The sequence below is a fragment of the Dermatophagoides pteronyssinus genome, unplaced genomic scaffold, assembly GCF_027571235.1.
Source record: "Dermatophagoides pteronyssinus isolate colony J.1.1.1.1 unplaced genomic scaffold, Derpt_VIB-CSIC_2022.12 sq0002, whole genome shotgun sequence".
In the NCBI taxonomy this organism is placed as follows: Eukaryota; Metazoa; Arthropoda; class Arachnida; order Sarcoptiformes; family Pyroglyphidae; genus Dermatophagoides; species Dermatophagoides pteronyssinus.
In genome coordinates this window covers 1010389-1024630 of record NW_027461526.1, presented here as the reverse complement: position 1 = coordinate 1024630, position 14242 = coordinate 1010389, and the positions used below count along the sequence as shown (strand labels likewise).

Sequence of the window (14242 nt, the reverse complement as noted above, 5' to 3'; positions counted from 1 at the left end):
TTTCTTTGTATGAATTTTTTTTCCTCACTATAAAATATATGCATATAAGAATGATATTTATTTGAAAACGAAAAATTTTTCTACCGGGTACATATCATCATTTGCTTTTTTTGCCCCCAATCAATTATCAATTACCATTAATGTTAGAATTAATTGTTGAATGATCAGGCTATGAATCCATATAATCGTTGTTGTTGTATTATAGCTAATATTATTTTTAATGAATTGTTATTATGCAAAAAAAAAATTTTACGTTGACAAGAATAAATGTCGCAATCAATTGAAACAAATATTTTATGTGAATCACAATGATAAATTTATCAATTCAATTCAATGATGACCTCTTTAATAAAATAAATTTCTAATTCTTTTTTTTCTGTTTTTTTTTGTTTTCTGTTTTTTAGGCCATTTTTCACACACATCACATCTGATTTACATTCTGCAATTATTCGATTCGATTCCATCATTTCAATCTAAATCATATTATAATGGATGTTTACTGAAAAAAAATATTCTTTTCACTTGCATCTCCATTAGTATCTGAATTTTGGAAATTGGGCTTGTTTGATGCAATCTAAACAATCCTTAACAAAATTGAGAAAATTTTTCAGAAAGTTTTGACAATAACAAAAAAATATGCCTCCTGATGTTCACATCGAGCAACAGACATCATTATCTCAATATAGACATTTATCATCACCACCATCGCCATCATCTTCTTCATCATCATCATTATCATCATCGTCAACAACCACTTCAATATCCGTTAAGGAACGGTGTTCAATGTCCGAACAAACGGACATAAATATTGCAGGATGTTCAATTATCGATGGTCAATCGGAATCAATTTATATGCAACGATATCAAGCATTACGAGATGCTGGATTCGATGAAACAACTGCCAATAAATATTCGCCATTATATTCATCGGTAAATGAAGTTATTGATGCCATATTGTCACAATCTTTGAATGATAATTCGACAATAAATGATGGTCGAACGTTATTGGCAAATAAAGGGAAAGATAATAATTCTTATTCATCGGCTATCTATAGTAATGGTGATAATAAATCATCTACAATCATGACCTACAATGATATATCTCCTCTTGCTGCGGCTGAATTATTATCTCAATCAACTGATTCAATATCGATAAACAAAACAAATAATAATAATAATCTAATAATGGAATGTATTCATGGCCAATCACCGCCATTATCCAAACGTTTTCTTTGTATGGCTATTGGCGATAGTAATGGATCCGTTATCGATTCAAATGATTTGATAGTATGTTCACCAATTGAATCATATCATCATGATCAGCATTTTAATGCTAATGGAAATTATTCATCTCTTTCAAATTGTATTGGCAATATTCATCAAAAATCATTGATGAAGAAAGCTATTATTTCTTCTGAATCTCCTGAATTATCTATTGATCATCATCGTTCAAATGGTAATAATCTAATTGTTACGATGCTAAAAGATGGTTTGCTAGAAGATTCAAACGATGAAATTACGCTGGAAGATGATGTTGGATTATTGGCAGATGGTCAAAATGGTAATGGTTCACCATCAGCATCATCATCACTTTCATCTGGTATATCGTCATCATTCTTTATGGATACATCATCGTCATCACCATCATCATTTTCATCGCTTTCATCATCGATATCGATTTCGCCTCCATCAAATCAATCGATTGTGGCCAATTTTGAAAATCATCATCATCATAATCATCATCAGCAACCACATTCAATCAATAATAACAAAGGCAACCATCATCAAACATTGTCCAATGATAATGGTACCTTGATCAGTTTGTTTTTATCAAAACAGCAAAAATCATCAAACAACAACAATGTGGAAAATAATGGAAAAATCAAATCAACATCGGCCAAGACCATAACAACCATAATGAATGATTCAAATGATATAATAATATCTAATGGTTATAATAATAATAATCATATGCATAATGGCATTAACAACAACAACAATAATAATAATAACGAAACCAATGATCTCAATTGTGAAACTTTTTCTTTTTCATTGGACAATCTGTCTATATCTTCGTCATCATCGACATCATCATCATCTTCATCGAATACTACTACCATGAAATCTAATCAACAAAAGAAATGATGAACGATCATTCGATGGTTTGTTGGATCATCATCATTCGATGATCATTGGTAATAATAAGCTTTCATATAATTCAAATAATCGATCATCGATTAAGGTTTATGGGAACGGTAACGATAGTTCAGAAGATAACCATCATCATTATCAACAAAATAACGATTGCAAGTCATTACATCCGGTGAACGGCAACAGCAGTGATAATGTTTCAGTGGTTGAACCAAATTCTTTCAATGATACGGGTTTTATTTCCGGTGTTGATGGTTGCCATCATAATAGAAATCATTTACATTTTCCATCCACCACCATTATGACGATAGACAAATTGAATGTTGATGGTAGTTGTTGTAATGATCTACTATTTGATAATCATGATCAACATAATCACAAAACGACAAATGACTTTATGATGAAAAGCTGTCAACCGATGACATTTGCTGCTGGTGGTGGTGGTGGTTGTCGAAATTCGGATGATACCCTCAATGATTTATTAGGCTATCTCAATTTACAACAACAACAATTGTTTACGAATAATCAACCACAACAACAATTACATGGTAACAACTTTGATCTTAGAAATCGTTCAATGTTGGCAACGGTGTCAACGGCAACATCATCGCCGCCGTTATCTTCGGTGTCATCTAATTCATTGTCAACGACAACTAATAACAATAATGACGTAATCACGTCATCAAAATCATCGTCATTTGATGAGAATGGTGTCAATTTGAAAAACACCGCTGCTGATATTTTTAATAATGTTGAGAATAATACAACAGCCACTATTGTTGGTGTATTGAATGAAATGAATAATCACTATCATACACATCATCATCATCATCATCATCAGAATAACAATAACAATTGTAATAACAAAAACAATTACAACAACATTTCGAACAATCTAAATCTATTTTCTTCATCAACACCATCATCATCATCATCACCAGTGTCGATGAATACGACATCAACATCATTGTTAATCGATACATTCAATACAATGAATGATTCAATATTCAATCACAATTGCTCAAGCGAATCGGTTAATACCCTAGAGCAACAACATCATCAATTGAATCACAATCGTTCACCGAATAATTATCATCAACATCAACATCATCATCATTCACAACAACAACAACAATATCATACATTTTTGTCAGCCGCTTCAAATCATCATCCGAATCATCAAAAACAGCAGCCAAGAACATTTGCTGATATTGCGGCATCGTCATTGAATGGCCATCATAATAATGGTATTGGTGGTAATACTGGCACTAATAATGGCAATAATGTTTTGAATGGTGGTGGCGTTGGTTCAAATAATATCGATCTAGTTGATTCATCATCATTTCTTAATTTATTAGATTCATCATCTCATAAATCATTTAATGGTTCTAACAATGGATCATCTAATGGTTATTTTAATGCTTTTACATCATCATCAAATATATCGGTGAATAATCCAATGCAATCATTCTATGACCAATTTAATGCTGATCAAAATGGATTGAATAAAAAATATTATCGAAAACAACAACAACATCAGCAACAACAACAACAAACACAAGTATTGAATTTTCGTGCCATGGGCGCATCTCCATTATCGCCTTCAATGAGTATGAATGATGCTAATAAACTATTGAAATCAGGGCAAATAAAAGAATCTCAATTAGGATTTATTCGATCACCTAATGGATCATTGACCATAACGGATTGCGGTGGTCATATTGGTATTGGAGATAATGGTTTTGAATCGAATGGTATCACAATGAATGAAAATTCCCAATCATCTAGCCGTCCAACTAATCTTATGGGCTATAAAGGTCTTTGGGTTTGTAATGTATCACCGGAAGTTGGTTTACACTACTTAAAACGTCGATTCCGTCGTTATGGACATTTTACTGGCATTCAAACATTCGAACGACGTGCAACTAATGGTACAAACATTGTGTTTGTTCATTATGATAATCCAAATTCTCCAGTTGAAGCTATCATTGCATTACATAATTACAATGGACAAGATTTATGTGCAGATCCAAATGAACCATTAAAATTACGTTTTGCACCAAGCATGGAACAATCACGTGCCGGTCAATTACCAACATTAGAACAGGCACGTAAAATTGTTGAAAAAAGTGGTGAATGTTTTAATTGGCGTTTATCATCTGGATGTCATCGTGGCCAGCGATGTCATCTAAAACATATTTCCATAAACAAAGAAATTGATTCTCAGCCATGGGTATGTTTTATTATTTGAATCTGAGATGAATTCTATTAAATTGTATTTTTTCCCCGTTTCATTGTATAGGTAAAAGCATTGAAGAAAAAAATCAACGAAACATGATGTTCTGGCAATCAATTTTTTTCCCATCTTTGCGAATATTCATGATCATCGACTGAAAATTGAAGAAAAAACAATCATTGAATAATTGTTGTTGCTATCGATTTCTTCTTCATTCTCTTATCTCAGCTTTATTATTTACATTATTTTTTGTTGATCTTGTTTTTATCTATTCTTCAATCTATCTCACTTACACACTCTTGATCTTTCCTTTATATTTATTTATTCAAATCTGATCTGAACAAAAATATGAATGAATTTCATCACTGAGAATTATATTTTGTTTATTTTTTTTCGTGCTTTTTTAATATTTTTCTCTTCTCGTTGTCCTGATTAACATCAAAACAGGATAGGCAATTCTCACATAAAAACACACACACACACACATCAAATGCAAATTCATTTCAATGACATACACTCCTACATAATAATGAAAGAAATACAATAATTTCGTCCACACCCACACACCCGAATATACAAAAAAAAAAATCTTTTAACATATTTCAATTTTAATTGATGATGATATATTTTTTGCGATACTTTTTACTTTTGTTAAATATAATAAGTGACTGTGAATGAGGTAACAGGCTAGTAGTAGTTATTCTAATCCAAATAATTTAATTTTTCAATCTGTGTTTGTGTGGTCCTGATTTGGATCTCTATTTCTTTATGTTTTTTATAAAGGGTCGATTTCATCATCATCATCATCTTTTTCATTTCAAATCAAATTATTATCACTAGAAAAAATGAATATCTTTCTTTCTCTCTAACACTTTTCAAGAGACAACATTTATTTATCTGGTCCTTTTATGAAGATATTTTCTCTCCCTTTTTGAAATATTTTTTTGCTTTCATTGTTCATCAGAATTAACATTTTTTTTGATAAATGAGTCTTATGATGATAATAATTTGCTTTTACAATAGGATGGATGATAATTAATCCAAATTCATTTTTTTCACAAGTCGAATCCTTTTTTTCCTATCTCACACTGCACAAATTATAATTTGATTTTTTTTGCCTATTTTTTTTCGTTTGTTTTTTCCTCTCGAATGTAGACTTTTACTTGAATTAAGTGTCATTAACATTTCTTTTATATTATTTTCTTCATCGCACATAATTGATACATCGTTGAACTCTTTTTTTCAAATATTTCTTAATATTTGGCATTAATTAATCAATCATTTTTATTTGCTAATTGAATCAATAAACACTTAATCAAGGCAAACACAAACACACACACACATTTTTCATATTGTCATATTAGACAAATGAGGATATTGATGATTGAATTTATTAGATAAAATTATATTGAAAAAAATACACAAACACACCTGATGAATCTCACATTATTATTTTTTGTCTGATTGATTCAGTTTTTTTTCTATTTCTTCCTGCCTTTACGTTTTGTTCACCATTTCGTTCAAAATCATTATCATTTTTTTTCCATACAATCACAATGCTTTCAACAACATTTTATCTCTGGTGCAATTTTCCTATTTTGCTTTCTTTTTTTTCAATTTTGTTTTTTCTTTTCTTGATCTGATTGGACATGATTTTTGTGAATTTTTTTTTTTTGATTCTTGGTTTTTTCAACATTTTTTTCTGACCGAATTTCCTTCAATGGATTTGTCATTTTATTTTTTTTCATCTATTTTTTTGATATTTTTTTCTTGTCGAATAATTTATTCATTTTTTTTTTTTGATTGATTGAATTATGAATTTTTTTTTCGAATAATTATACACCATGATCACATGCACCATCTATTGGGGTTTATTTGCAAACGATGTAATCTTTTTTTCTTTCAAAATTTAATTTTTTTTTGTTTCGTTCATTTTCTTTTAAAATTTATATTTTTATTTTTTTGTCACCTTCAATTACTCCCATTGAATGGATTTTGTCTGTTTTTTCCTTGCTGTTTTTTTCTCGAATGAATTTTGATCTTAATTTTTAATTTTCAAGTTTTTTTCTTTTTTTGATCTACTACACTTTCACTAATCTCATGCTTATTATTATTATTATTACAATTCTGGAATCAAATTTTTTTCGCATTCGAACACTTTTTTTTCTCTCACACATTCTATCCTATTTTATTATCATCCATTCATTCTATAATGATGATGATAAATTATTAATTAATTGATTGTTATTGATTTAAAATTGAATAAAAAAATTTCTTTGAATATAACATACGAATCATTTGTTTGTTTGAATTGAATTTTATTTTTATTTTTTTTGAAACATGTGAATAAAAATCCGGTCAAATTAAATTATTTTGGAAATAATTATTAATCAATTTTTTGTTTATCAAACAATCTAAAGTAACTAGATTGTGGGATTAAAAGGTTCACGAAATAATTGTCCGCATATTTTCAAAGATTTTTCATCACAAGTAGTGGTTGAAAATCCTTCTGTTGCTATTATTTCAGAAACACACCAAGCACTTGCATGTTTTCGCATACAATCAACGTATTCTACAGCATCTTTGCCAAATTTAAATGTCATTTTCATTGTTTTTTTGATAATATCAAAAATGCTTTCTGCATCTGGACAAGGAGGTAATTCGGTTTGAGCATAAATTGCTGTAAACAATGACATAGCCAGAACAATTGTTACAAATACGAAACCTGATAAAATGATAAAGGAAACAAATTTAGAAAAGAGAAACAAATTGATCTTCAATAATCAACAAATCAGACCTTTCATTTTTGGTTGATCTTTTTTTTGAAATTGTTTTTCAACGATAAATTATTTTGCTTGCTTATTTTAGAAATTGAAAACAATAATGTTTCAACGGTCGAATTTCATGTTTATATATGGTTACTTGATGATTCAAAATTGTTCAAAAGGGTTCAATGTTCCACACAAATTGGTGTTGTTCATCGGAAGGAAACGATGATTATCTTTGTAATCTAATCAGCAAAGGAAACTTTTTTTTGAAAAATTTTAAAAAATATTTCGATTAATAAATCATTTTATAAAGGAAACTTTTTTTTATTGGTATCCGAAAGTCAATTTTTCACGTAAAATAGATTTATATCAATTGTGAGGATGAAACTTGTTGCTAACGGGAAAAAATTTGAAAATTACATTCATCAAAATACATTATTATGCTCATAAATAGATTTCTTGTAAAGTTAAATTATGAATTTATCAATGATTATTCAATAATCGTACACTGAGCTAAACTTAATTCTGCACATTTTAATGTTTTAAAACATTTCCATGGATTTGCTAATAGAAGACATCGGTATGCAAGATCCAAACATTGTTCGCTTAAATGTAATGCTGTACATTTAAAAAAATTGGCAAATGTTTCGATTGGACTTGGAAAAGCATGGATATCTGACCATTGTATCATCAATACCAACAAAGAAACCACCATTACGATTGATACTATTTCGTAAAAAAATTAAGAATCCCAATTCATTCAATTAATATTTTTACATACCTTTCATGTTGTTTTTTATTGTTGTTAATCTTTTTCTTGAAAACAAAAGATGAATGTGGGATATACTGAAACTTTTTGATGTTTTTATATCGGTATTTTCAAAAAACAAATGATCATTGATACAATCAATGATATCAATCAATGTAATGTCATTGAATTCATTAACAACAAACCGGAAAAATTAATTTTACAATAATCACCTATACAGTGGCTCTTGATAAAAATCCTTGAAATTTCATCTACATTTTGGTAAAAATTCCATTTTTTCTAGAACAACACCAGATGGCAACTCTACCTTTGATAAAAAATATAAAAAAGCATCTAAAAATCTAATTTTTTTATGAACAAGTTATAGAAAATTTTCAAAGTAAACTTTTTATCACAATACGCCCATTTTATTTATCAATCCACCTTCTCATCAATAATTGACAAGAGGTTTTTTTTTACATGGAAAATAGGCATTTTTGAATCCAATCGCAGACATTTTACATTATATGATTGTAGGAATTCGCCCGTAGAATCATGTTCACAATCCAAAAGCAAAGTTGACAATAGAAATGGATTTGTTTGTCACTATAGATTTTAATTCCATTGGGTAACAAATTTTGTTTTTGTTTTTGTTTTGTTTTGTTTGGTTGTTTTGGTTTTTGATTCAATAAAAACATTGAAAAATTTCGCATTTCTCATGGCTACCATTATGATTTTTGTTTGTTTTTTATTTCAACGTTTCCGTTTTATTTGTTTTTGGCCATCATTTTGAGGATGGAAATGTCATCACCAGATTATAATGTTAATGATAATAGTAGTCTTTGATGATGACCTTTTTTTAAAAACAAAATTTGTTTTTTTAAAAAATTTACTTGAAGACATTCAATGATCATCATTCTATCGTATACATTTTTTCAATGAGAAAAAACAAATAAAATATTTTTTTTTCGTTTATTCTGATCAATTCCATTCTCCTTCATTTAATTCAACCAGATTTGAAGATTGAAAGCAAAGTTTTTTTTTCGTTCGTTCATCAAATTCTTTTCTGGCTGATTAAATTACGTACTGACATTCACATGTATGCAGGAGAGAGAGAGAGTTAAAAAAACACAAAATAAAAATCGATACATTTTTGTTTTCTTTTTTTTCTGCTGAAACATTATCATCATTATTATTATCCAACACTAGTGATCGCTTTTTTCACAATCCATTGCTTTGTTTATATATTCTATTTCGGTTAAAAGAATTACCCACACACACACACACACACCGAATATTAGTGTTTGTTAAAACTCTGTTGATGAGCTTTTTTTTTGTTTTTTTGTTTGCATCATCCATTCCAATATCGTCAGTATGATCAGTAAATTAGTTTTTCCCAAAAACACATGAACATAGTGAAACATGAATAAAGGAATACACTGATCATGTATTACATAGCAATAGCATCATCATCATTAATACATTAATTATGATTTACACATTGTCACTTTTGTTTTTGCCTTCATTCATTATGTGTGTGGTGGATGCGAACGAATGTATTTACAGAATTTGTTTACAAAGTTCAGGTTTTTTATTCTCATTGTTTTGTTTGGTTGTTTTTTGTTGTTTTGTTTACTCCATCATATTTTTTTTTATTCGATGTTAATTAATCGTTTTTTTCGGGGTTGAACTCGAAGTATAATTCAACAGACAGTTTTCAAGTCAATTATTCTTTTTCTATTTTTTTATTTTTATCGAATATTGAATATTTCTCATTAAACAAAAAATTTTTGTTTTTTAGCGATCAATTGCAATTCATCGATTATAAATTGATGATTTTTTTCGTGTCTGGAATGGAACAAATTTTTTTTGCTAAAAATAACCAAAATGAAAAAACATTGCCGAAAGAAATTCATCATCAAAAATAGATGATAATAAACTGTATAATAATAAATCTTGTTGATATTCATAAAAAAATTATTTCATCAATTTTCCTAAAAAAAACTAAAAATATTCAACAATAAAAACAAATTTGTTTTTTGAATCACAAGTCACATGGTAATGACATTATTTGCAAGAATTATATGATAGATAATGGATTCAAATTCATTATTTTAAATAATCAACTACAGAAATAGCAAAAAATAAACAATAACAACATAGAAAAAGAAAAAGAAAATATTTACAATTATAGCTATTATCACTAGCGAATAATTATGATCAAATTATATCATCATTATCGATAATTATAATCAATTTATTTTGTTTACCATCATCACTGTTGATTCTATTTACATATGTCTGTGTGAATGATGAGAAATTGGTTGTTCTAACTAAAGGCCATTTTGATATCAGAAAAAGAGATGATGGAAATGAAAAAAAATGAGAAAAATCTTTCCGAATCACGAACTAAAGTGAAGAAACAAAAATTTATTTAACATTCGTTACGGATGCTGATGATGATAATGATAATGATGATGATACAAAGAATTTTGCAAATGCAATATCATCATAACAATTAACTGGAAAAAATAACAAATAACATTTGCCTGCCTTGATTAAGATAGAATCAATGACCTTAATGTTTTCATATCTATAAATATGATTCATTCAATTTGTAATATGAATTTTTTTCTTCTTAAATCATACAATTTATTTAGTATATTATCTTCATTTTGTATTTGATGATAACAGTAAAAATCAGGTCTTGGTTAAGGAACAAAACAAAAAATCTCAAATACATTTTATATTTATCTTAAAAAACATAAACATTAAGTTTATTTTTCTTATTGTTTTCATTGCTATAATGATGATTATAACTTTCTTTCGATCATTTTAATGGTCGATTTGTGATGATGATGATGATGATGATTCGTAGTTATTGTCTCATTCGAATTTCTCTTTTTTTGTTTTTATTATTGAATATTTTGCTGAAATGGATAATGATGATTCCTATGGCTTTCGATCATTCTATATATGCATATGAATTCATATTAATGTCATCAGTATATATGTTTATTTTCTTATATAAATTATTTTCTTCTTTTTCAATGTTCATGATGATGATGATGATGTGATATAATAATTCTATTAAATTATCTATATATTATATAAGAGTGTGTGAGTATGTTTTCTTGTTATATTTTTATTGAATCTAATAATAAATTTTCATTGTTGTAATATTGATGAAAATTATATTACGTGAATTGTTTATATAAATAAAACAACATCCGTGTGTGTTTGCGCATTGATATCTTAATAATATCATCATCGAACAAATTAACCACCAACACAGACATCGACATAAAACAAACAAACAAACAAAAAAACCGACCAACAAACAAAGCGAATGAAAATGAAAAAAAATCATGACCAATATATCTCAATGGCAGACATGTTTTTCATTACATAAATTTATTATTTCGAAGCTGAACAAAAAAAAACAGAGCAAGAATTGAATTGGCATCAGTATTTTTATCGATTTGATCCTTGAAAAAGAACGTGATCAATGAATTAATTATTGTATGTTCTTTGGTCTATGTTTGTTGTTGTTGTTGGTCATTTGTATTATGTAAAAGATTATCATGGTGTAGATTGAAGAGAAAGAACATTCACTCGAAGTCTAGTGAACTATCGATTATTATTATTTGTCTGAAAAAATGAGAAGGTAGAAAAAAGATCTCAAATACGAGAAAATTCTTGTTTTTGTATCACTGATCATGTGTGAGAAAAAAAAATAATTTCATCTATTACATTAACATCTTCAAACAATGATTGTGATAACGATAATAGAATAAAAAGAAAAGAATTTGTTTAATTTATTCACTTAATTCAAGAAAGAGTTTTTTTTTGTTGTTGTTATCCTTTATTATAATCATTGTTGTTGTAGTAATCGTTGTTGTTTTGTTGCTGTTATTGTTCAAGTATTAGTATTTCTTTTCTTTTTTTATTTAATAAATCTTTGATAAACTGCCTTTCAAAGTCAATATTATCTTCACAATCTTTTAATAATATTTTTTTTGAATGTTTTGCTCCAAGTATTTCAAAGGAAAAAAAAGTACCCTAATCTCTATTAAACTCTTTAAATTTTCTTCAATCTTTCATCAAAACATTCTTATTTTTATTTTTGTTGTTTATGTTTTTATTAAAAACTTTTTTCTTCTGTTTGCTAAAAATAGAATATCGTTGTTATCAGTATCAGACAAGTTAAATTGTTTGAAATAAACATTCGACAATAAAAAATGAAAAATAAAAAAGGGTGTCGTTATTATAGACAAAGACAAAGACATATATGATGAGAAGTTCCAATAGATAAGACACATATATTTGAAGTGAAAAAAATTAATTCACTCAATATAAGGAAACAATGATCTGGATCAATAAAACATATTCCGTTTAAATTATAAAGAATTAGTTGCAATATCAACACTTATAATCATGCCTCACACATACCGATACTTGTCATTATGGTTTTCATATATTGGTTTCGTTTACAATTATTATTGTATCTGTATCAAATTTATGATTTTTTCTTTCTTTTTTTTCGGGTGACACATGTTAATCTTTTCTCATTGTTTTTGTTTCCAATAAAACTATTGTCAAAGTTACGATCACGTTACTTTTTTTTCTAATAAAGTTTTTCATAACCCAATTACAAATATCGGATCTCTTGTAGATTAGGAACCCCAAAACACCCTTTTGTAGATTAGGAACCCCAAAATGAACCTCTTGTAGAATAGGAACCCAACCCATAGTAACTCAATGCTAACTTGCTACATACATAAATAGAATAAAGCAAATGAACATTCCTTGGTTTTTAATTAATCAAACTTAATCTCGGCAGGTTAGGTTAGGTTAGGATGGGACAGTTAGGTTTTCCGGGGAGGAAAACCTAACTGCTGACAAAAATATCTAATTTAAAAAAGATATGATGTATTTCGTTAGAATTGTAATCGTTTCGTTCCTTATTAAGGTTCATGTAGATTAGGAACCCCAAATGAACCTCTTGTAGAATAAGAACCCAAAACAGCATTGGGGTTCCTATTCTACAAGAGATCCCAAATATCTTCTCTAACGTTTACAATCGAATCGTATCGGAACAAAAAGGATTCAACTAAATCTAAAGAAAAGAGCGTCACAAACTTTATTTGTAAATCGAAAATTAACAGGTTCGCTACCAGCGACGCATATGTGCGTCGTTTTAGTTCTTTATTTTGAGCCCGACGACGCAAATATGCGTCGTTTTTGTATTTACATTTAAGCAAATATGCTTGGTTTTAGTATTAACATTTGATCGAATTTGCGTCGTTTTAGTTTTTACATTAGATCGAATATGCTTGGTTTTAGTATTAACATTTGATCAAATATGCGTCGTTTTTGTTTTTACATTAGATCGAATATGCTTGGTTTTAGTATTAACATTTGATCAAATATGCGTCGTTTTTGTTTTTACATTAGATCGAATATGCTTGATTTTTGTATTCACATTTGATCAAATTTGCGTCGTTTTTGTTTTTACATAAATGCAAATACTCGTCGTTTAAGATTTTACATTTATTTATCAATTAGATTTTTTCAAATTTCTTATATAATTACTTTTACAAATATGCGTTGGTTTTAAAATCATTGCCATTCAAAGTTCTATTATAAAAAATTCCATGGGCTGTGGTTAAAGATTTGTTTCTCAAGCGCTGGTAGCGAACGAGTTAAGAACTTTAAACAAAACAAAACGAATTTTCGTTTTTCTTTTTTTGTAAAAATTTTCTATCCTAATTTTTTTCTGATTTCATTCTTTTCCAATTAAATTGGAAGCTGTTGCAATAGTTTGTGGGTGTGTGATGAAAAGAAAATGTCATTTGCGCTATCTTGTTTCACTATTTTGTTCAATTTATCGTATCGATGGAAAATTCTTGTGAAAATTTTGGTCAAATAAAACATAAGTATTTAAAGATTTAACGCAAAAGTAAAAAAGAAAAAAGAATTTAGTTTCTGTTTACGGGAATCGATGTGAGCAAATTTAATGAAAAAAAAACAGCACACAGAATTTTTTTTTCTTTTTTTACTTAGCTTCAAAATGGTACAAAGTATGAACGAAGATAAAATAATCATCATGTCGGAATTGATCAATTCGAACAAGCAGAAAAAAAAAGTATTTTCATTTCACCATTACAAATTAAATACAATCCTATTTGTTGATGACAGAAAAAAAACAGTAGTTCTTTGCAGATAGAAAAAAAACAAGAATAAAATGAATTTAATATCATACGAGAAAACAATTTTCTAATGATAAGGATATATTAGTAGTTAGTAATTCAAAACATTTCGCAACACAATGATAGT

The 14242-nt window shown here is 28.0% G+C and overlaps 2 protein-coding genes across 3 annotated transcripts in view; one reads left to right on the top strand and one right to left on the bottom strand.

The window, feature by feature from the left end:
• The window catches only part of LOC113797393 (uncharacterized), a 34684-nt gene extending 28011 nt beyond the window's left edge, over positions 1 to 6673 (top strand). The window contains 3 exon segments of the mRNA XM_075824869.1: positions 405 to 2138; positions 2140 to 4384; positions 4454 to 6673. Coding sequence (XP_075680984.1) covers positions 637 to 2138; positions 2140 to 4384; positions 4454 to 4489 — 3783 coding nt within the window. The 5' untranslated portion in view covers positions 405 to 636 and the 3' untranslated portion in view covers positions 4490 to 6673.
• Positions 6674 to 6684: 11 nt separating this feature from the next.
• Positions 6685 to 8698, bottom strand: LOC113797361 (uncharacterized). Of its 2 annotated transcripts, XM_075824868.1 has the most exons (3): positions 7937 to 8698; positions 7185 to 7881; positions 6756 to 7112 (listed from the first exon to the last, which is right to left on the bottom strand). In XM_075824868.1, the coding sequence occupies exons 1-2, from the start codon at positions 7941 to 7943 to the stop codon at positions 7646 to 7648; spliced, it is 243 nt and encodes an 80-aa protein (XP_075680983.1). In that variant the 5' UTR covers positions 7944 to 8698; the 3' UTR covers positions 6756 to 7112; positions 7185 to 7645. The 2 variants fall into 2 exon arrangements, with proteins under 2 accessions (XP_027203523.1, XP_075680983.1); XM_027347722.2 differs by lacking the exon at positions 7937 to 8698 and having other exon boundaries at positions 6685 to 7112; positions 7185 to 7319.
• Positions 8699 to 14242: the final 5544 nt, after the last annotated feature.